A 24477-nucleotide genomic window follows, 5' to 3' on the forward strand; every position below is an offset into this window, starting at 1 on the left:
TGCAAACCCAGCACAACCGTACCCACCTCAGGCCACATCTCATCCCTGTGCCGCCTACAGCATCACAACGGAGGCCAGAGCCATCACAGCCCCCAGGGAAGGTGCACGATGGGGTCTGGCCAGCTCTTCGCACATTACACCTACCGAGAAGTAACATGACAAATTATTGTGTCCACATACCCTGAGACTGCGTGATAACAACATCCCTACTGTAACATTTAGCAAACCCTCCTTGGGGAATTCTTCTGACACATTTCCAGCGCTGTAAAGATTTGAAACTGCAACAAATGAACCAGATGATACAAATCCCACCAGCATCCACAAAAGTTTGAATGCGATGCTTCAGGTCGCCCAGCATTGGGCAAGGAGCAGCTGTGAAAGGCTGCAGTGTTACCAAAAGCCTCATGATATTTGGGGACTGAAAATGGAGGAGGGTGATTGCTGATTTTAGCTTCCACTTCTGCTTTTGATTTCATGAGAATCTCAGCTTCTAAGTTTTCAGAACAATAATTCAAAATTTTTTCCACTGGTTACAGGAAAAAGCCTGATTAGGTGAATGCAGAAGATTCTAGTGGCTCAACTGAAAGAAAACTGGTTTTGTCATCTCATTGCTTTTAAGACCTTTGCAATCCTGCAGGCCTCAGTTCAAGATTTTCAGACACTTGAGGCTGGTTTCAGATCAGGTCCCTGTTCAAAGTATGACAGGGTCCAAGGTTGCTTGGCTCCAGGTTCCACTGAAGGCGTTTATTTAGATGACTTAAACTAAAACAAACTCAGAGGGGAGCAAAAGCCTGGGAACAGTTCACTTTAAAAAAGGACCAATCCCACCATATATGAAGAACCAGACTTCAGTTTAAAATGAGATCTGAGTGAGATCCAGCAAAAGCCATGTCAAGTTTTGCTTTCACATGAGATGCCAAGTCAGAATAGTTTATGGCTGAACATGTCACAGAGAGATCTGCAAAACGCACGCTATTAAACCCGACACCCCACTAATTCTGATCGTGTTTTTGTTGCAAATTCAGCATTCAGCCCCAGAAACTGCTAGGTTTTACAAGCCCCTTTCAAGCAACCCAAATACTGTGCAACTCCGGGAAAAATTCTGGATATGCATCAAAACCTTGTGAAACTCAGAGTTCTGCCCCAAATCCAAATATGCAGTTAGGCGTGGTTTTAAACATACAAGCTGAGGAGTGCAAACACCTCATCTACTGCATCGAAGTTTCAAACCGCAAACCCCTGAGTGCCCCTCTGCCCTTGCCACCTCCCGACATCTTTGCAGCACGCTTGGCTGTTGGGACAGACCCTGGTGCCGGCAGGCACCGGGGAACACTCGTGGCCAAATGCCACGCAGGACTTGGGCACACAAAGGGCATCAGGCTCAGAGCTCGTCCCTGACTCTCCTTGTCTCAGGCTAACACAGACCCCTGGCTTTACAGCAAGGCACTGGTTTCCCACCATCGGTGTTTCAAAGGGAGCTTTTCAAGAAAGCTCAACCTCAGCCTTGACCAAAGTCAACCTGATGACAAAGCCTGTCCAGATACACTGATAAGGCTTTGGAGAACCCACCTGGTGTCTCCTACCCAGGTAAGTCCCCTTGTCCTACAAAGGGTGGCTCCCAGTGAGCCACCTGGAGCCTCTGTAACACAACACACTCCTTCTCCTGTAAGGCCAGAGGTATTATAAAGGGCCAAGACTGCATGCATGGGCCGTAGCGAGCGCCTTCACTCTTTGATGCTGTCAGAGTTTTTTTAGCCAACTTTCCTGACTAAACACACACATGCTTCAAGAAAACCCCTATTTTAAAGCTGTAATGTAAACAACCCCAAATTATTACTATCCCCTAAAGGCTACTGCTGGCAGGCATCAGTGATAAAGCTCTGCCAGAGCAGTCTGGCATCTAGCAACAATTTGTTTGTTGTCCTGCAAAAATACAGAGAGCCTTGCCATATGGTATTAGCAACTTTCTGGTAACATTAAGAAATATATTGGCTTGGAAAGCAGTTATCACACCAGGAAAAATCTTACATCTCAGAGGCAGGTTTATGCCGCAAGTGGTATCAGCACAGCGGTGATGGTCAGGGGTGGGGGAGAGGTGATGGTGGCCAGCAGAGCTGTGCCACCTCCAGGCCCTGGCGCAGATGACATGCCCCTGGCACAGCCACACTTTGGCTGGCAGAACTTTTCTTCAAGAGCTGGACCATGCTCAAGGGCACAAGCTCAGCACTGCTCGTCTGTGCTCTGTGAGCGCCGGGAAGCCTTCACCGCTACAGACACGGTGCCAGCAAAGCTGTCCCCAGAAAGCACCCGAGTTACCTGTCACTGAGCTGAAGCAATGCTTCAGCCGTTCCGACCAGCCAGGGGGGTCCTACCTTTCAACCAACAGCTTTTTCCCACTCTTCACATTAAACGTAGAGAAAGGGGAAATAAAACTAAACTCATTAATATGCTCTTGCAAAAAATAACACATATATACTATAATGGTTTTCTGAGGGTGTGGGTATACCAGGTCACTGAGGGTTTTTGAAAGAAAACCCAAGGAGAGATGGTGCAAGTCAGCATGTGGATTTGGTGGGAAAACACCCATTTTATAGTATCGTAGGCTCTCAGGCTTGAATTCTTAGAAGGAGCTGAACTGATGTAATGAGCAGGGACTTCTCGGCATACAACTTTACTGCTCTCACTTTCTGTAGAGCTGGCAGGGATGATACCTGTGATAGACCCCATTCTGTCTATTGCTTTTCTAACTCTGCCCCTATTTCTGGAGTTTTCTCCATATCCGCATCCTACCTCAGAAGAAGGACTTGCCCCCATTTACAGCGGTGCAGGAGTTTCCTGCAGACGCGCAGTGTCAAGATTACAGCCACGTTATGTGGAGCAGCATCAGACGGGAGCACAGCACACAACTGACAGTTGCCTCGCTGTCCCAACTCCACCTGCACTCTGAGTCCCATCCCACCCTGAGGAGATGGCTCCAGCACCCACCACCCACTTCTCCTTCCTGGAAGAGCTCAAGGAGTGTCTTAACGCACTGAGAGATGGAGCTGTTCTCAAAATGAAAGCAACAGAGAAAAACAGAGAGAACCAACAGGGAACAATATTGCTGCTGGATCTGGAAAAGATGTAATCCACCTAATGCCATGGAAGAACATTAGTGGGATTGCTTGCTTGGAGCATCTTCTGAAGAAATTTCTGGATCAAATCGAAGATGTGCTTAGCTCTTTGCCCATTCCTCTAAAATCTTCTGGATTCCTTCCAGTCATTACTTACCTTCTCTGCATCTATATCTTGCTCTGAAAACTGATGTCTCCCTTGCCACTGTCTGCAATAAGCAGCCTCTCCTCCCACACGGCAGCTTTGCCATTCTCCTCTGCCCTTGGTCAGTTCAGAAAAACAGGCCTATTCTCGCCTCTCTCTTTATACTTGGGAGTGCAAAACACTCCCGTTATGGATACCTGCTATAACCAGAGCACTAGTGCTGACCAGACTGCGTGGTCCCACAGGTGGCTGATGGAAAACCATGGGAAATGCCCTGGCAACAGTGCCTGGGGATTAGGAGATGCTCTGATCGCCACGTACCAGCCAGTAGCCTTAGCAGCGCCTAAAGGAAGGGGCAGGGCTTTGGTCATCTTGTAATGGTGCCGACAGATCCAGTTTAAGCTTCACAGAGATCACTGATCTCTTGCAAATGCTCTCCCAGCAAGGGGACTGGGACAGGGCAGGGAAAGGAAATCTCCGCAGTGTCCTGCAATTCTAGACAGCACAAATTTGCTGTAAGGACAGGCGCAGCAAGAACAGTTAGAGGTGTCCAAGCTAATTAATAGCCACCTCCTCACACCCCAGGCTGCTATTCCTTGCTCTGGAGACTTAAAAGACTTACCTTTGACAACCTTTCACAAACATGAAGTCGCCACTTTTTTGACGTCCTTATCTCAATGCACAAGATAGGAGAAGCTGGGGCAGAGGGAGAAACCACAGAAGGACTCCCCAGGAGAACCACAGTTACAAACTCAGAGCTCCACCAAAGAGACCATTAGCTCCTCTCCTCCCCTAACACTGAATTATTGCAAATGCTCAGAGTTCTTGCGTTCTAGGTGACCAGTCACATTGTGCCTTGTCACGAGTGGAGAAGTCACATTGCGCCTCTCCTTGGGAGGAGAGCTGAACCTTTCAGAGTCCCCTTCTCCCCTGTGTTTGTAAGAAGCTTGAGATAAACAGTAATAATAATAAAGACAAGAAATTTTTTAAGAAAAGCACCTGGTATTCCTGTTCTGAGTTTTCATATTTTAATCTCTCTCCTTGTAATATAACTCCACCATAAAGTTCAGTGGTCCATAGAAAACTTCAGCAAAATCAGAAAACTCAGGACCTACAATTTCTACATGTGTATACATAGAGGCACCAAAAACCCACAGGCAAAAAAAAAAATATGGTCAGGAGGAAAAAAATAAAATGAAATCCTTCTTGGGCCTTCTTCAACATAACACCAAGAATCAACGATGAAACACAATCCAACTTGTTTTCCCCCGGTGCTGGTCACCTTTAACAGAAAAGTCACTCCCTGTACAACACCTGCCCTGTCTCCAGTTTTCATAAGCAGCAAATAGAGTGTCGGTGACCTCAGCAGTTGCATGCTGTGACAATAAATAAAGTTAGAGGCCTGCCCAAAACACCTCCAAGCCCTTTGGTCAACATTGGCTATGAAGACACATGGGGTAACAACCAAGGGAGGAGGAAAACACAAGGTTTGGGGCTCCTGAGAAAGCTCCATCAGATGGCCTCCGCTCAGAAAAGCTGGCGTAGGTGCAATTTGTGATAAATAAAAAGACGGAAAGGCTGCTCTGCTCAGCCCTGTGGGTTAGTCCGTTGGCCTGCAACACAACCGGCTGCGAGGTGGGGAGCAAGCCCCAGCTCTGGAGCTCTTGCATTCGTCACCAGTTCCAGCTGAGAACAACAACAACCTGCTCCGGTCTGTAATACCCTTTGTAGGTGATTATGGGAAACAAAAAGGACTAAATTCAAAGCAGGTTTTCAACTGGGGGGGATCCAAAACTGCTGACTGAGGAGGAGAACAAAGCCAGATGGCATGTGCTGGTATTGTTAGGGATTATGCAGTGTAAGGCAATAGGAAATGAGCAGAGAAAAAGACCCGGTTTGGTCCCATGGCTCCTCTCTTGCCAAACGAACATACCGGGGCGACCGTGAAACAATCAGTTTATGGGTTTCATTCCCCTCCACCCCCAGACTGAACTTAAATATTTGTATAAGCCCAGGCGTAACTTTTATCTAATGTTTTCCTTGGGGTTTACTAGCTGTTTAGAGCATTCAAGCTAAAAAGCATTCCCTCAAACTCTTGCCACAAAAAGAGCTGAAACTATGATACTAATTAAAACCACACTCTTTGGTATCAAGAAGACATGCTATTATTTTCTTTTTTTGCTCATGAGAAGCTGTTAATATGGGCAACGCGTCTGGAACATTTTCCTTCCAAACGCCATGCTCCGTACCCCCTCCTGCTCAGGTCGGCTGGTTTACGAACTTGCCAGCAGTCTGGGGTGGGAAGGCTCATATTTACAAGAATAGATTTTTTTTTTTTTTAATAACAAACCATTTGCCCTCTTAATGTTATGAAAAGCACATCAAGAAAGAAACCAAAAGCTTTACGCTGCATGAAAGGTGACAAGCTAAAGAACTGTCCTGCCCTGGTGCCCAATGGGCCGAATCAAGGGATGAATTTCACTAAAATATACTAAATGTTTTGAAGAACAGCTCTGACTTTGCCAGGACATTCAGTGCAGACCAGGAAGGGATGTGGGTTGCACTGTGTACCACTGCTGATCCACCCTGGCGTAAGGTCTGTTAAAGAAAGAGGTAAGATTTCATGCTCATTTTACCCCATCTAGTTTGGATGCTTTTAAGGTCTTCATTACTGTGGTATCACCACCTCATAAACATTAACGAAATTATCCTTATAACATTTTAGGGAAAAAAGCTATTATCACATTTAAAGGATGGAAAATTAAGGCACAAAAATAGAAACAAAAAACAAAGGCCAGATTTGTGTTCAATGCAATATTCAAAAGCATCCATGTGTATCCGGAGAGGTCTAAGTCCAGCTAAAAAATGAATTTCCTTGTTCAAGACCAAAAAACTGTGTCTCGTTCAGAGCAGTAATTGCACCACAGAAGTGCAGGAAGCAGAGAGACCCAGCTGCTTTGGTCCAGTCCTCCCGGAGCACTGATGTCCAAGTCCTCACCGATTTCGCACAGCATCCTGGATGCTGCCTGCTTCGCCAGCGCAGCTCCGCAGTGGGTCAGGCAGGCTGCCACGGCCAGCGGCTGCCTGCGAAAGAGCTGGCCTTAGTCTCGACAGAAGCATCTGCACTGCTCACGAGGAAAACAAAAGTGGCAGGAGGGATCCCTCCGGGAAGGCACTTGTCCCGCAAGTGTCACTCTCGGGACCACAAAAGTAAATAATGTTTCATCAGAGCAATTTGGTTTCTGGTTTCTGTTTGGGAGCGTGGCTTTTGCTGTGTTGACTCAAAACAAAACTCAGCTTCCTTTTTTCACAGCCACAAAGATGCCAGATTTTAATTCCTGGTGGTGCAAAGTGCGGGCAGTGGAGGAGGGGGCCTTTGAGGGCTGAGATTTCCCCCCCCCCCCCCCCGTGATATTTTAGCTTTGAGCAAGCTCCTGCCTGGTTAGCAAGCTTCTAGGTTCGCCAACAATACAGAAGAACTGCCTAAGTTACAAAAACAAGTTAATACGTAAAAAATATGACTTCAGCAAAGAAGTTAAGCTCGATGGGTGAACACGCTGTAATGTGTTGCATGCTTCCATTGTGCGGGGATCCAAAGTAATAAAATATTCCTGTAACGCTAGAACCGTGAGGCCCAGCCCCAGTACGATGTTCGGATTCCAGTATTAGCTCTGCCACACCATCCCCTGGCTCACCGCTGAGAGGAGCCTCATGTGGCCTACCTCCCCAGCACAGTGCTCCCCTTGCCCTCCTATTTTGAATTTCACTCCAAAGAAAGATCAAGTAACAAAGTTATTGTGGAGGTGGCCGCGACACTGGGATGCCAAGATGACATCTCACGGCAATGTAACGCAACTGTAAAGTGCAAACCCATCCGCATCCAAAGTGTCACCAGAAAATCCCAGGCTGCGGAGCCTGGTTTTACGGCCGCGGGGGAGGGCTCGCAAGGGCACGGGCTGCCTTGCAAACCCCACATCCCCTCTCTCCTGCTTTTCATTTGAGGCTGACAGGCGAAGCTCGAACACATCATTACAGCCCTGAGGAGGCTGCTAAAGGTAACACTCATGTTACAAATGAATTAATAGGAAACACTTACCTTCCCCACTAGCTTGCCTTTCCTGTTCATGCAAAGGTAGAAGTCTGTCTCCTTCCCTTTGATCCGGACTTGACTGCCAAAAGTGTCTGTTTCCACTAGAAGCTGGGCTTGTAAAGGAAGAAGAAAAAAAAGCATTTACCAATGTGGTCCCATTAAGTCAGAGTGTGCAAAGCTCATCAGCACGTTGTCCCGTTACCTCCACCTGAACCACGCCACACTGGGACGCTCTGCAAGGGAGCGACCCAAGGATCCAGCCAGGGGCTGAGCTCCAGGCCTGGTCACAGGTGCAGATCGGCCACGTCTCCACTGACTCCTCTGCAGATGCTACAGATTTAATGCCAGTTTAGCACAGAACATGCATACACACGTGTGCGCTCCATCGGTCCACACCCACCCCACCACCCCATCAGCAATATAAAGCTCAATGCTAATGCTCTCTGTCATGCTGCAGGACCGTTTTTGGAGAATAAGAACATGGATTTTATCCTCATGAAGATAAAAGATCAGCATGACAAGAATGAAAATCCTTTCCCCACAGCCAGCAGCCCTCAAACACATCACAGAAGAGGTCCGGCCACACACTCCTGGTGCAAAACATCGCAGTGATCTCCTCAAGATCACCGCAACAGCTAGCAGGGGAGAAAGTCAGCACTGCTTGTCCTGTCTGATGAACACCCGCCCTGCAGACGTCCTCTGTGTGTCTAGCTATGTTCCCAGGAGGTCACTAATTGCTTTCTGGCAGTCCAGGTCCGTGACTCCTGCTCTAGCTGGGAGAAATATGGCCAATCTCATAGTGCCTCACACATTTATTGAGGCCAGAGCTGGCTTGCAGCATTGCCAGGAACCATGGTACAGGACAAATTTCTGCTGCATCTTCATAAACCACCTGCCCCGACACAACTGTATTTGCAGAAGTGGCCGAGCTGCCACCCAGATGTGTAGCGTGCTATCAGCACCTCGAAAACCTAGACACGTCCAAATTCAGCGTTTTACTCCCTCTCTGATCTAAACACGAATTCCAGTCATGCTCGAGGTTCAGATTCCAGGAATTTCCCTGGAGAGGCAGGAACATGCAGACTGGACATTTTGGTTCAGATCCATCTCCGATATGCAGGGGGAGAAAGGAGACATGGTCAAAACACAATGCAAGAATGTGTAAGTGTCAGCAAGTGCAAATCCACGGTCCTGCTCTGGAAATACTCACGCTTGTAAGACCCAAGCCTTACCGTAGAAACACGGTTTTTGCCAAACTCTGGAGAATGTTTGATCTGTGCTGCAAAAAGTCACATTCTTTTTGGCATTCATATTTCAAACTTTAAAACCCTCTAAGAGCATATATGTTCACTGTAAGGATTTACCATGGGGATAGAAATAGGAGTTTGTTTCATTTAAACACATTAATATTTTTCCCACTTGTAAAGTCAGCTTTTGGCTTCTGCAGCAGTGCAAATATCACAAACCTTTAACTCACAAGGGCCCTAAATGGAGTTTTCCCTTTGCAGCTCAATCAAATATGCAAGTTCAGGGTTTTCCAGTTACTAGCTGCTTACATTTATTTAGATATATTTGTTAAACTTTTATCACAGGATATTTAAAGAATAACTTCTTTCTGACAGCAAGTGGGATAATGCCTGTATTATAGCAGAATTATTACTTGCAATCATGCATAAATATGGATATTTATCTAAGTCTTTCAGAAACGCACCATGGTTTTGGGTATCTGTGATGGAGAGCAGCTTGCCAGCGACAGCCGGGTGCTGCGGGCTTTCTCTCTGCACCTGCCAAGGTGGTAACGAACCAGCGACCACTTAAGCGAGGAAGGGCCACAAGAACCAGGAATATCCCATCCTAGTAAGGATATAAGGATGAGCAACGTCAGGATGGGGGAGGATGGCACAGGGTCAAAGATGGGGCTTCAAGGGGAAGATGAGCAACATGGTATATAACGGTGAATGCCCACTGCTTCAAGTTGTTCAGGGAAGCTGCTGAGATGCAACACAGCATTAATAGACAAGGGAATAGCCAAAGGTATAACTATCATTAAAGAGGTTGACTGTGAAAGGGCTTCCCCTCAAATGAGCAAGGGCATTAGAGAGGACTAATGGTCACCCTCAGACAGGGAGAGCAGCAGCCCACACATGAGGGAAGGTGATGGAGCCAGCACAAGAGGTCCCAAAGATTGTCCCAAGGACCACAGCCAACACCCAGAGCACCAAGGAGTCACCCACAGATGTACAGTGATGAACCCACCCAGGCACACAAAGAGACCCGGGGCCACCCACCGAAGGGGTCAAGCAAGGGCTCCACAGCTTGCACACAGGCAAGAACCGGACACGGAAAGTTCCCATCTGAGCTGCAAGGCATTCCCCCTCCGTTCCAGTCTCAGCACTGCGACTAAAGCTGCTGACAATAATGCTTAATATCAGATATGGGGTTTGGCCAGCCAAAGTGGGAGGTAACGTTGATAAAGCCCTCCACCGCGAGAGCCTCGATCTGCGGTCCCGCTGGACAGTCGGCAACCCGCACCTCTCCGATGCGGGTCCCCCCAGCAGCCCGCACTCAGACGGACAAACACGGGGCATGCCAGCTCGCCTTCCCCACCCCCTCGCTCTGCAGCCAGTACGAGTAATATCCAAGCTGATTTTAATTTGAAAAATATCACCTTAAAAAGATGCCGGTTCCCTGCTGTGAAAATTAAAACCATCTGGATGGAGTGATTTCAAATAATTAATCTAGGTCTCCTTTGACACCGCGACTAATTAAAATATGATACCTTCCTCCCCCTTTTTAAATAAAGAATTTAAATAAAGTTTAAAGATCTAATAAAATAATGTCATAATTTAGAACTAAATGGAAGTCACCTTTCCTGTGGGCTGCAAAGGTTACGCCGGCGCTGAGACCCCTCCCGGGCTAGTGCCACAACACGGACCGAGCAGCAGCAGATGGGCAAGCACCCAGTGCGACACCCACACCAGTAAATACGTCGGCATACATACCCCAGTGCCCCGAGGAGGCTCACGAGCCCCAGAGATCATCCTGCACCCAATGTCTAGGAGCGGGGAGCAGAGGGAAGGAGGTTCAGCAGATGCTGCCTGCTCCCTGCTGTGACCCTAGCTGCCGACGTACAGGCTAAGGCCACCCATAGGTACCCACTTCTGAAAAATCTGAGTCTTAAGATGCTGGAAACATGTTCTTATTTCTAGGGATCCTTGACCTCCTTTCCTACGAGAGATCAGTGCACCTTTAGGGTTGGGTTCATAACCCAGTTGGTTTCCAGCCTAAGGCACCCCTTACAGCTGTTTCTCCTTTTTACAACAGGCATCTAAATAGGGGAGGATTTGCCCCTCTCTCCCTAAATTCTCTCAGGAGCCCAGACAGGGACCTTGGACAACACATCTAATCAGCTAAAATCAGCTGGGATGAATCCCAGCCCTGAATGCTGAAACAAGAGTTTCTGGGGGATGGAGGCTGGCCCAGCAGAAGGGGCTGCTGAGGTCTCCCACCCCACTCACACGTGGCAGGAGAAGAGCTCAGTCACCACCAACAGGATTTAAATTAATGTAAACTGGATTTGGCTTGCTGTCTTGTTTCTATGATAAAGATGCTATGGCCACGAAAGCGCCAGGGAAAATCCAAGAGAATTTCCATTGAGAGCTCCAGTAAAATAAGTCCCACCAAGCTGGAGCAGTGTCCCCATGGCAGTCTGCTGCTCAGGACACCTGCCTTCCAGCTCCATTAGTCCCTGGATACACCATAGAGAGATTACAATCTTTATTTTCAAAAGCCCTGCACTCTAGCCTTCAGATCAGGTATTATTGTTTAAATTCTTTGACAGCTAGATATTCTGATATATTTTCCAGGGGGAGAAAAAAAAAAGAGCTAAAGAGAAAAGATGTCTTTAGAGGGTGAGATCTTCTGCTACATGCTTTTGCCTTATTGGCCCATTTAACCTAAACCTTCCTGAAAACTCCCACTGGAAGAGATTGGAATTCCTCACATGTCTAGGTGAAAAGGATTACATATATATGTTGAAAAGCTATCTTCCAGCTAAGAAAACATGAAGTCAGGGAGATATGTGAAGGTGGCAGAAAATATGCCAAATTATCTTTCAAATATTTCCTGGGAGTGGGAGTACAGGAGCCAGAAAAACATGGGGCAAGAAAGGAGAAAGAGGGCACCTGAGAAGTGTGAGGTTTACATGTACCTATCACAAAAGCCTAAGCACCAGCCAGTTTCAGATAAATCAAGAGATAAAGGGGAAAACACAAGGAAGGTGCAGAAAGACAGGATACTTCGAGTCTATCCTCCATTGCCTTTTTTTTTTCCCCCCAGGTATAAATCCTGCCAAAGGCACCACAGAGAAAAAGAAACTACAGCTGCTTACGCTGCCCATGGGCATCTTGAAGCAAGCCAGCTAAAACAGATTTCCTGGGGAAAAGGCTCTCAGAGGGGACCAAGATTTTGTTGCTTCTGTTGCACTTTTTTCCTTGTGCAATTACAAAGTCGGGGAAACTATTCTTGGCTCTTGAAACCATTTCCAGTTAATGAAGAGGACGGATGCACAGATACACTGAGGCTGGGACCACAGCATCTGTGACGGAGAGCGGCTTTCCAGTTTAGTAACTCTGATGCTATGAACCAAGACGAAGTGCATTTCCATAGTTCACAGCATACGTCGCATCTGATGGGAGAGTAAGATTTACTCTCTGGTAAGCCTGAATCTTCCAGCGAGAACCCCAGCATGGCCAAGGGTGCTTAAAATAGCTGAAACCTGTTCAAACACGGCATACCCCCTACCAAAATCACGTGAATCCCTTACATGACCACAACATAGAGGAGAATGACCCCGTCTCCACTTCACATTCATGACGTAATGACGAGGGAATAATGCCAAAATTAGGTCTGGAGGGTCTAATAAAGCCCGCAGGCTATGAATAAGTAAGGGAATCTAGGCTGCATCCTCAAGTTTTGTTTGCACACTTGTATATTCCTCCAGACTGTATCATTTTAAATAGTTATAATGCATACAACCCAACTCCCTTCTCAATTATTCAGGTCCAAATCAGGAGTAACCACCGAAATCAATAAGGCTGGTGCTCAGGAGGGCAGAGCTCTGACCCACATACCACTGCAATTAGCTCATTCAGTCTGTCTTGAGTGAGCATAAGATATGTATGTCAAATTATTAAAAGGGATGGTCGTGGGGAGGAGGAGTAAGAGCAGTTCCAAGATCCAGGCTCCAGGTATTTTCTTTTTTAAGCCATCGCTTTGCACAAGCAAGGGAACTACCCGGTGTTAGAGCGGGGGACTGCACAGGGAGCAGTGCACCCAGTCTTAACCCAGGGTTTTAAAAATGCCATCTCTCTAAATGAGGTTTTCTTCTAAACCTCATTTAAACATCATATCTTTTACTCGGTCAGTTGATGCAGTTAGGGAAAAAGACATGATTTGGAGCACATAAGCCCCTTGGAGCATCAACACATCGATACACGCCAAGTGCCAAGTCCCCCGCGGCACTTCTCCATGCCCGATTTTGGGGCGGGAAGGGGAGCAGGACAGAGGGCTCTGTGTGAACAAAGGAAAGACTGCAGAGACAACCTGCCACCCGCGTAACAGCCTTAGTAGCTCTCAGGAACCAGACAGGTTAAATATTTGCATGGGAGACATCAGAAGAAAATCTATAATGCAGCAAAGACCTCAAAGGCACTTACATTGCAGCAACCTGATCCTGCAAATACTTTCACACAAAGGACTTCACACACATCGGAAGTCCCTCAAGTGCTGATAAAGACCCCTACATGGCTTCAGGGTCCCGCCTCTGCCACCAGCCGCATGGTTGGACACGCCGCGAGCATGGCTTTGGACATGGAGGTGCGAGCTTTCCCCCTCCCCAGCCCTCCGCAGGGCTGTCTCCTCACCCTGCCTATCTGCAACCGCCCCAGGGGCTTGATGTGATGGAGAAAAGTGCAGGATCACAGCACTTTTAACAGAGAAACAAGGGCTAAAGTTCCTCTTTCTGGCACACTCTGGAACACCTTCCTCTGGGTTTCACCTCTTCACTGGCTGATAGGAGCTTCAGTCTCTGGATGATGCTTTCAGGCACTCTCATCTGCTAACGGCAACCTAACACCAAGAAGGCATCCTGTCCCATTTCCAGGACGCTGAGCTATCCCCTCAGCGCTCACTGGGCACGTCTACATGACACGAGGCCAAGACATGCAGAAATATCCACGCTGGTGCCAACCACGCCAGCCTGAGTACCCAGCCCAAGGCAGATGTGCGAGCATGACACACTGCCGCAGGCACTTAACCCCGCAGGGCGCACAGAGCGAGATATTCAGGTACTAAAATATCACTCGCATACTAGTGAAACCTCTGCTATTTAAGCCTGTCACACCGTTACAGTGGTCTCACCTGTAGGGATGCCCACCCAAAAAATTCCACTACCAGTTCAGCAGTGACTAACAAAACCTGCCCAGGGAATGATGCTGTTCCCCGAGCACCCCAGGGACCATCTTGGGGACAGTCTGCCTCCTCACCCTGGAGGAGATGTGTTGCTTATGCCAGAAGGGCAATGTCAAGGAAAAAAGAATATTCTGAAACGAAGTACTCTTTTCAGGGTTGGCCACTCTGGCTCCTGAAGGATGACAAAGCTTCCAGATGTGGTCCCTATAAAACGACTCCATTCACCACATCCTGGGAGAAGCTTAAATGAAAATTTGCTAATTTGAGGTCTTTAATCAGTCCACGCACATGAAAATTGTTTGATAATTTAGCTGACATAAGACCGGAATAAATACGAAGGTAGGTCTTACAGATTTTGCCCAACATAAATAAAAAGTTAATAAAACACAGAACCTGTGATTCTGTCAAAAACAAAAAATAAAAAATATCTGAGGACAATATTAAAATTGTAACAGTTACATGTTACTGGCCCGAGCCTGCACTACCCAGAGTCCGGTCATCGTTTACCCAGGTGAAAAACGAATGTAAAATACTGTCATTCTGACACAGAGCCATTTGCACCCATTTGGAGATCTAAGAAAACAGGATTAAGCAGTGGGGAATCAGACTTGGCCTCTTGCAGAAGTTTTATACATAATTCACCATAAGAGACACTAAAAATATTTTGGCAGTTGCTTCAATGATGGTGAATAAGCTTATTTAGACAAGACTCAGTAAAACTGGAGGCGATAGGTTGTGTGCTTTAAAAACGCCTGGGCAGGGAGCGGCAGCAAACAAATTCTGCACTGAACTTTGCCACCTGCACACTCGCAATGACTAAGAAGTAGGCCTGGAAAGAGAAACGTTAAAAATGTTAGCACAGAAATTCCTCTATCTCACCAGGGTGTCTTGCTGCCTCCAAACACAGCTCAAGTGGACAGTATTGCTACAGAGGCAGGAAAACTGCTTGACAAGCTGCCAGGCTCCGAGTCTGGAATTAGTGAAGGATGAGCCTCAAGAAAGTTCAGAAGCTCTGTAATGCTTGAAAAAGCACCTGAAATGAAAAATAAAGGGCCAAAGCCTGATGTCTTTGATCATTCTCATTTGAATAAACTCCTACTGACATAGTCAAGCCCAACAGACAAGGATCTCAGAACCTGGCCCGGAACGCCTCGCTGAAACCCATCCAAAGCACTGGAGTCTCCTGGGTCTGGAAATAGCGTGAACCTTTCCCGTCCTGCAGAGAGTTAGAATTACTGCAAGAACAAACCCTGCTGAAGTTATTTTGACTTGTTCCCAGTCTCAGCTGAACCCCCCAAAAATACTGATGTACACAAAAGTAACAGTAAGCGGAGAATGACAACTATGGGAACCCCACGTACTCTTGCTTCTCCAAAGCTGTTTTCTTTGTGGCCAGAAGCGTAGGACAGACCACATTTACTCTGAAGCACTCGCCCACCTCTCTTGGGCAACCTGATGGTTGGCCGCTCATCCTCGGCAATGAAGTAGGTGTTATGTTAGCACCACCATACCCTCTTACCGAGGAATCCCAAACACATAAATCTCTCCTGTATGCCAACACCATGATGGTTTCACATACTCCAAAAGTTAGTCCATCCAGGCTCCACTGTTGTATTTGTGAATGCTCCAAAATGGGGCTAATCGGGAGAAACGTAGAGCATTTCAGTGTTAGTTGAATTAAGATTATCAGCCGTGCCTGATATAAAAAGATGCTATGTTCTACCACGCAGGTTTTATTATTCTGTGCCCTCCAGTAAAAGTTGAAATTATGACAATTAATTTTATGGTTAGGAATATAAGCATGCTCGTGCATTTTCTCAAAGGAGTTCATTGTAACTTTCCCTTCTTTCAGCAAATAGAAAATATGCTGAAAATAAAGTTGCAGGATGCTCCAGTATTTTCAATGGGATTCTTGTGGCTCTGGAACCCAGAGGAGCGGAGGCAGCAGCACAACCTACCAGAAAAAAATGTTCTGGCACATGAGGAAAATTCCTCTGTGTTTTAAGATTTTAAACAAGGTTTGCTCTTACAAATGGACACAAATGCAATTTCAGAGATACCTGACTTTTTAATAGTTGTGCTGCTGACGCTCGCTTTTGCCATATAAAAGATAACGTACTATTAAATGAAGTATACACGATCGTCACTCTTAGATTATGAGAGTGTGACTATTTTGGGGTACGGGTTGGAAGAGGTGGACAAGAACTGATCTTCTATAGCACCTGGGGAGACACATCCCCTGGAACCAGCTGCAGCCAAAGCGAGTCCCCGGGGTGCAGCACCTTGGAGGGGAGTTCTCCACATCGGTCCCTTTGGAAAGGTCTCTCCGTACAGACACTGCACAACTGTTTCAACTATTCTCAGAGCAGCGGCAACGAAAGAAACAACGAAATTCAGATATCACGTGAACTCTGCCTTTAGCACCTTTGGTTTCATATATTTATTTTTGGAAACACATTCATCGCGGGGCTTTTCTTAAACTATTACCCCCAGTCCACAGCATAGGTAAGACTATTTACTTGCCTTTTGCTGCATTTTAATTGTAGGAGAAGTTTTTAAAGTCTTTTTTTTTCCTCATTTCTAGAGTCATTTGGGACAAAAGGCATCTGGCACTGGGTATTTAAATAAGACCTGTCAGAACTGTAAAATTAGTTTTACGTTTTAATAAAGGTACTTTTAAAATCTCAAATATAATTCAGCATTCAAACCATAAGTGTTTGGATTAAGAAAAGGAGATCCCATGTTAAATCCTAATATAAAAAGTAAATTGAGTACAGAACTAAGCCAGTCCTCATGTGTGGTGTTATAAACAAGAGCAGCAAAGAAAAGAATCAATATCTCTAACAGCTTATTTTGGGGTATTCTGGGCTTAAAGAATCAGCGTTGACAGTGTAAATTCCGTATTATGATATTTGTTACTTATCCCAGTTTCAATTTATCTAGAGACCCACGTCACCTATAAAGCTCAGACTCAGACCTGTGTTTCCATCCAAAATTTTCTCAGCGCCTTTCTCTCCTCCCTGCCCTAGAGCACCCTTCCCTCCTCTCCCCACCCTGGAGGGGGTGGCCCCGTGGATCCACGCAGGGGACGGTCCCTCGAGGCAGCGGGTGCCATGCTGGCAGGCGACGCTGCTGCTGTAGGTGTCCAGACCGTACCCGCCCTAACAGGGACAGACAGAGCTCGTTTAGCTCGGAGGGCTTGTCGGCCAGCTCTTTCATCAGCACATAATCCACTTTGAAAATCTTCAGACATACAGACAAAGGACAAAACCTAAAGGACAAACCCTACTTCCCGCACTCGCTACCCCGTGCCAGCAAGCACGTCCCTCCTCCCCGCTGGGACACCTCGCTGGTCTCCTATTTTATCTCCTTCTACAGTCTTTGGAGCAGACAGGAGAAGGAAATTCCCCACCGCTATTTATACATAGCAGACTTGAAATATTTAAAGGCAGCCCTGACGGCCACATCTCCGTGCCAAGCCTGAGGAGCAGGGCTTCCCCTCACCTTTGCCATGGGAGGATGAAGTCACTTTAGGAACCTGCCAAGGTGGCCAAGTCACCCCATGCTTGCTGCCACCACCTGAGCTCAGCCAACCACTGCTGCTGCAAGAGGTGCCCATGACACCCCTCACTGCCAGAGCCAGCGGCACGAAGGAGCCCAAGGGGCACACAACCCATGGGGCAAGAGACAGCCCTTGGCAAACCACACCTTATCTGCAAGGGCTTTATAGCACAGAGCTGCAGCCACCCTGGGACTGACCCACGGCAGAAGACAGTCATTTCTCCATCCGGGACCCCAAAGGAGCAAAGGAACGTGCTAACTTGAACGAAGAAGCTTCTTTGCAAGCTCCTGGTGGGGAAAGCAGATGGCTTTCCATAAATCCAGGTGCCCACCAGGCCTGGCCCTCCACCGAGGTCATGAAGTGAGCAGAGACCCTTTGCAGATCAGGGGAGCGGGAAGGGAAGAGCCGCAGGTGCAGGCGGGCTCAGGCCAGCCTCCAGCCTCCCCACAGCAACCGCCGCGCTGCCCTCCTCCCCGCCTCCAGCTGCCCCGACCTGGTGTTTCGCTGCAGGTCCACCTCCGGTGTGAAGAGTTAAAGCTCATCCCCCAACAGGCACGAATGAAAAGGAGACAAAAAAGCAGGATGCTGGTGAATGACAGCAGTGGGTGGCCGCCGGCCCCTGGCTGGCGCGCTCTGCATACAACAGGCACAGCCAAGTGTGTCTGGCACCAGACAATTATTTCGCTGGAGGTGTGTGAGGCGGGAGCGCCAAGAGCCATTCTCACGGCGAAGCAACCAGCCATGTCGGCTAACAAAACCGCTCGCCAGGAAGCGTCCCTCTTCTTGCTCCCATCTCTTCACTGGGGTTGGTTTTGTTTTTTTTTTTCCTGTGTTGTCCTTCCTGCTGGGGCATTTGCAGCTCTGAAAAAAAAGCAGGTCAAACATCCCCAAATGGTGTATTTAGTGCTTCCCCTCGGGTTTCCGCGGCTTCCCTGCCATTTTCCTACTGGACTTGGGAGTGCAGCAGTATTTATGGGGTAGCGAGCTGACCCCTCGGCTGCGGTGGGCGAGTGCCTGACGTTAAGTGCTGCTAATGCGTTTTGCATTTGTGCTCCGGGGCAGGAAATCTCAACTTCCAGTGCCAAGGGGTTAATTATAATTTATATAGCAAGATCTCAGGCTGTGGTTTTTTTTTTTTTTCTCCAGCTAATTAAGAGGTACAATTACCTTTGAGAATCAAAGGGATATTTTGGTACCCAGCTTATAGAAACAGATTACAGGCACTTAAAACACAAGGACATCTTTGCTTTTCTACACGTGCTTAGTTTTTGATTTAGATCATTAACAAGAAACTGTCATATTCCTGATCCACCATCACAATGTACTGGAGACCACCTATGGAAGCCACTGCAACAGGGTAACATAGAGCATTGCACCTTTCCAAGTGATGACCTACGTTTCCAATGACATGTTTTATTGATACCTCACCTGCCACTCAGGGCCCTGGCAAAACTTTCTGCTTATTAATTAACAAAGCTTCATGATAACCTTGAGGTGAGTAATACCTAAACAGAGTAATGCCTGTGCTCAGACTGCAAGCCCAGGACTATTTACTCTCAAGACAAGTAGCAGGTTGATGAGTATTATTGCTATATTAGTAATAATTATTAGTAAATCGCCCCAGACAGCATGGCAGCCCCTCTGCATTGCCGTCTTCTGCCCAATGGCCCAGTGCAAACAGGGGGGGGACCACTCGCCATGCAGACCTTGGGAACTGGAGCCAAGGGATAATTAGCCCCACTGGTACCCAGGGTAGACACCAGCACCCAGCGTGGCTGGGCAGCCAGGGAGGCCGGCAGGCAGCACCCGTGGGACCCACCTCCAGCAGCTCCAGCCGAGGGGAGGCGCAGGGCAGGCAGTTCTGGGCTCTCGTGGGCAGCATTGAGCAGGCTCATGCCCTGCCTGGGGCTGGGGGATCGCTGGGAGCGACTCCATCACCTTCCGCAATCTCCCTCCGTCGGCAACTTGCCTTCATGTTTGTGCAGAGGTTTAACAGTTACAGGTCTCTCTCACCGCTCTCGGAGGTGTTTGCTGAGCCATTTGCAAAGGGTTAATGTAATTGAATATTCAGATGTAGGGAGAGGGGGGTTTGGGCTAAAGACAGCAAGAAAAGGTTCTGGGGAACCCTTAAAGTCCTGCTCCAGGGAGTCACTAGAGTTACCCACGCAACGTAGGCTGCAACCTCAGCTTGACTTGGCACAGGCTGCGCAAATACGTCTTCCCCCATTCATTATTTTTTAGGGATGCAGTGGGCTATTACTCTCTGGGAAATTAAGTGCTTAAGTTAGAAACTGATGCTGTATAATTGTCAGCAGACCACGTATGCCGCAGGCTCTCACGCGTCCGTACCAGCAGCCTCCACCCTGACCCAAACCATAGCTAGAAGCAGACGTGAGGCTGACAGTGGCAATGAAGACCAACCCTTTCGCTAAAGAGGGGGTCAGCATTAGGACGAAGAGGAACGTCTGTCCATGTGGATTAGAAATGAAGCTCATGCTGGGAAAGCCAACAGGGGAGCTCAGCAACTGGTATCCAACATCAGGAACCCTCTGCCTACGGCCTGATTACATCGTGGCGGGTTTATCGGGCTGCCCTTTGATGTGCCGACAGCAGCAAACTTGCTGTGTTGAATTTGCCGCAGAGCAGGCGGAAGCATACAAACCAAAAACACGCCGTGTGAAGCATTATTGTTAAATTAGGAGGAGATAACGCAGGCGACACGTCGGCATGGAGAGGTGCTGACTGATACTGCTCATCTCAAAGGAGCTCGGAGAAGTTCATTTAGAAACCTGACAATCAACACGTCCTACAGGTATTTCCATCCCTTGAAGCCACTCATTGATAGGCGACGGCCAGAGAAAGGGCACATCAGTTGTCATAAGCCATTTTACAAGAAGATCTACAAAATGACGCAAACCCGTACCAAGCAGAGCGTTTCCAGTACTATGGGAGTCACCAAACGGAATATTCTGTTTCACTGTGGGAGACTAACTGCAAATCAGGAAGGCTTTCCTTCGTAAAGTTTGAGAATAATCAGGGTCAAAGAGGGGATGGTATTTTTTAGGGGGTTTATTACTGTGTACAGGAAGGTGTCTCTCTCCTCGCACCAGGTACGGCAACGGGTGCTGGTGCGGGCAAGAGGCTGGGAAAGGACCTGGCTCAGCACTGAAAAAAGCAAGACGCGGATTACAAAACTGTTGCTTGTAGTCCCAGCTTAAGTCACTAACCTGCGTGACGTTCAGTGAAAAGGACTTGTAAATGCTTAATCAGCAACACGACCGAGTTATATAGGAAAGAAAAAGAAAGGAAGGGCAGATCCAGAGGGAAATACATATATACCAGCATTATCTTTCCCTACAGCTTGCTGTTTATTGAAGAAGCAGCAGAAGCTCCAGTGCACTTCAGAATACAAATGCTGACACGGAAATTCAGAGCCCTGAACTGCTTCCAACAGGGAAAATATACTGACCGCAGTCTGTTTGGAGGTCAAACAAAATCAATAGCCTTTCTCTCCAGTCTGTCTCTAAACTAAGCTTCTTTCAAAGACATCCAGAGAAAATGGATCATCTTTTGTTGTTATGTGTGGTTTTGGGTTGGGCTTTTTTTGTTTTGCTTTTTTTAAGTGGTCAAACATTCATACGAGTATAAGAAACTCCTTCCTCCCTCAACATACTGAAAGGATTGTATAGAGGTCAAAACTGCCTATCAGTTTTTACTACACAATAGATGAGTTATCCAGTTCTTGGGGAGGAAACCAAGCTGGAAGCCGCTTAACACTCAGTAAGAGAGGAAAAAATAAATCAATGTATTTGCTTGATCAGGGTACGTTTAAAGCTGGTTGTCAATTAGTTCAACACAGTTTGCTGTTACAGAGCACAACAATTTAGCCCCAGGAGCTGAAGTTTGCTGCGTTTCCTCAGATTCCTCCTGCTGAGAGACAGATATTGGCTGCAGCCAGGTCAGGCACCGAGGAGGAGGAGGAGTGAGGCTGAAGTCACAGCCGCAGAGCGGGAGCCAGTGAACGGGAGCCTGACATTGGATACAGCAGGACTGGGGACTCCTTCCTTCCCTTCCAAGTACAGAGTCAACCAGATTCGTGTCCAGAAAGGAGCAGAGATGATAACTGGTTATTGCACTGGTACAAAGCATGCCTCTCCACTCTGCGGCACACACCTTTTAAGATAAACCACACTTTATATACCCTTGTGCGAGGGTATCATCTTTACAGATCTAAGTGGGTTACCCCAAGCTGAGGGAAAGGGCAGAAGGACTAAAGTGGTAGAACGGAAAACTTTGCCTACGTCCAATTTTTTTTTTAATACTATAAATTCTTAAAAATCTCAATATAAAAATCACAAGGAGAAAAGGGAGGGACAAACCACAAAAAGACTCTTCCTAAGGGTCCCACCGAATGCATCCAAAGGAGAACTACTGTCTTCAAAGCAACGGATCACTGCTGACTTTATCTGCCAGTTCTGTTCTGACAATCAGTGTTGCAAGACACTCACCAAACCACAAAATCATTTAGGCTGGGAAGGCTCTCCAGAGGTCATCCAGCTCAGCCTCTGCTCAGAGCAGGACCATCAGGGCTGGAGACCATCGCTCCTCAGCTGTGCTCCAGCTCCCCTGCAACAGGTTGCTCTTCCCAAGAAAGCTGACATCCTTGTCTTGATTTAAGCATACCTAAGGGTGCGCGGTCACTGCGTCACAGATGTGGCTAGAAAGGGACAGACACATCTGCAGCTGACTTGGGCCCCAGCACCAGCACAACTGAGGACAGACCTCAGCACGGGGGAGCTGCCCGTGGCCGTGGCCATGAGCCTCTGCCGTCCCTGCAGCCACAGCCCATGGAGCCACACTGATTCATGTTTACCCAATGGGCATCCCACACCGCTGATGTTTGCTGCTGTCGGTACTTATGCTAGCTATATTAAAGCTACTATATGTCTCTAACTCCCCTTCCGAGTGCAGCACACGTGCAGCACGCCAGCACCGGCAGCGACGCGCATCCTGACTCATCCGCCGCCCTGCACTCACATATGCCGCAGAAGAAGGGTTTGTTCCGCCAGCCGCCGTAAAGGGCACCTCATTTCTGAGCGAACATATTTAGCCTCTTCTAATTAGGATCTTAGCTTCTTCTCATGCCCACACAGGTCTAATAGTTCCAGTGCCAGAAAATCCTGGTGAAGCTCAAAACGGGTTACAGCAACAGTCACCATCAAATGTTCACCCAAACTCATATATGGTTGCAAGAACAACCAAGGCTACTAGCTAGAAACAAAAGTGCAGTTTCTTTGCAATGCTTTTTATCACCCCTCCTCCAGTCCTCCCAGGTGAAACAATTTACCCGGTGACTATACAGCTCTTACATTTGCTTGTTAGCACCCCCAAATTAGTAGGTGTAAAGTCAATATCCTTTTGCCTATTTACTCCTAATGAGTCACCAGTCAGAAACTTAACTTGAAAAAAACGGTTACAAATGCAGATGCAGAAGCAAATGAAATAAAGGCAAGAATCACTGCTGAGCAAACGTCGCACAAAGGCAAGGGGCTGGGCACACCACGCAGCACCCTACCATTGTCACCGGCTAAAACCTAACAGCTTTGATTTGCCTCCCACCGGCTAAAATGGTTTGAAATGCAAGGTCTTAACAAAGGTGCAAGACACAGGAGGAATAGGAGGCACTGCTGGGCACTTAATCTCCTTTCAGTCTCACACAGGAGCTCCAGGAATGGCTCTGCTGAAGCCGGTGGAGTTTCATGAGTGTAGGAAAGAGGATAATCAGGCCTCAGTTGTAACAGAGATCCAGTCCTGTGATCCCTCCATGCAACCAGCACAAACGTTATTTGGGATTTGTACTAAGTTACCTTTAGGCAAGCTCCTTTGCTGCTGGAACCTGGGACAATATCACTGATCCCAACAGGACAAGACCAGCTTTCAGCAGCTGCGGAGTTCACCCTCTGCCTCGATACAGTGTGTGATTTGAAACGAGGAACCCAAAGCACCCCCCAGGCTGCTTCAGCACCGACCCCTGCAAAAATCTGCCAGAGCAGTAACAGGAGTTTTGTGGTGAGGATACCCCTTGCGCCCATACCACACGGGGCGCGGGGACACACTGTGAGCCTCGGGACTCTTCCTGGCCATGTGTTGAGGACATTTGGACATTATTTTTTTAGATTCATCTAGTGTTTACATGCCATCCTATTCTTAGCCCTTCCCTGCTGCTTCTCCACACTGAGGTCTTCACCGCCTCCAGCAGCTGTGGGTGATGTCCCCTGCTGCTAGAGCTCCCCTCTCACATCCGACCACCCGTTTCCTCTCCTGCTTGTCCTTCCAAAAGCACTTGAGAAAATCAGGTATAAACCAAACCATACCAGCTGTGCCAACTTGAAGCCAGGTTCCCAAGCGTATGTCGCCTACCATATGCTCAAACGTCAACGGCTTGCGTCACCATTGCGCCGCTCAGGCGCAGCATCCGCTCCTCCTCCATCCCACCAGCCCAGCTCTTGGATGAGGAACAGAAGCAGCCGAGCAGCGTCAGGGAACAAGGGACTCCTCTCCACGGCACTACCTGGGGCTGGATCCTTCCAGCCAGCACAGCTGCCATCCAGTTGTGATCGCTGGGAAACTGCTTGTTGGAGAAGACCCAAAACTCGTTACAGCTAGAAGGCGGCAGGGTCACGGCAGATGGCAGGATTTTTTTCTTATTGCTTTGGGAAGAAAGGCGCCCTTTTTGGCAGCTGCGAATGCAGAGGAGGAGAAGGCCTTTTAGGCACTCATTTCAGCTCTCAGAGACGAGGGCAAAATAAATCCGAATGCTACCCAGTGATTCTTCAAGCTGAACCACTCCAGGTAGCATCAGCAAAGGACAGGCACATCCCCAAAGCGACTATAGCAGAAGTCAGGGACACAAAGCTCAGGAGACATTTAGAAGGTCTCAGCTCCTACATCACCATAAAAGCATGAATTGTCTGTTACGGGCATTCAGAAAATACTTAAAATTCATCAGGGACCAAAGTGTGTGCTATTTATTGCTGGCACAGCTCATTAAAAGGGATGCTCACAGAGTGCAGACATGCAACCATCTCCTTTCAAC

At 47.7% G+C, this 24477-nt stretch overlaps 1 protein-coding gene across 1 annotated transcript in view; it reads right to left on the reverse strand.

The window, feature by feature from the left end:
• FGF18 (fibroblast growth factor 18) overlaps positions 1-24477 on the reverse strand; it is a 75325-nt gene that overhangs the window by 12822 nt on the left and 38026 nt on the right. Inside the window, exon 5 of the mRNA XM_087760085.1 lies at positions 7355-7461. Coding sequence (XP_087616211.1) covers positions 7355-7461 — 107 coding nt within the window. The remainder of the gene's footprint in view (positions 1-7354; positions 7462-24477) is intronic.

The sequence above is a fragment of the Nipponia nippon genome, unplaced genomic scaffold, assembly GCF_047370975.1.
Source record: "Nipponia nippon isolate SJK-2023a ecotype South Korea unplaced genomic scaffold, ASM4737097v1 scaffold_21, whole genome shotgun sequence".
Taxonomy (NCBI): Eukaryota; Metazoa; Chordata; class Aves; order Pelecaniformes; family Threskiornithidae; genus Nipponia; species Nipponia nippon.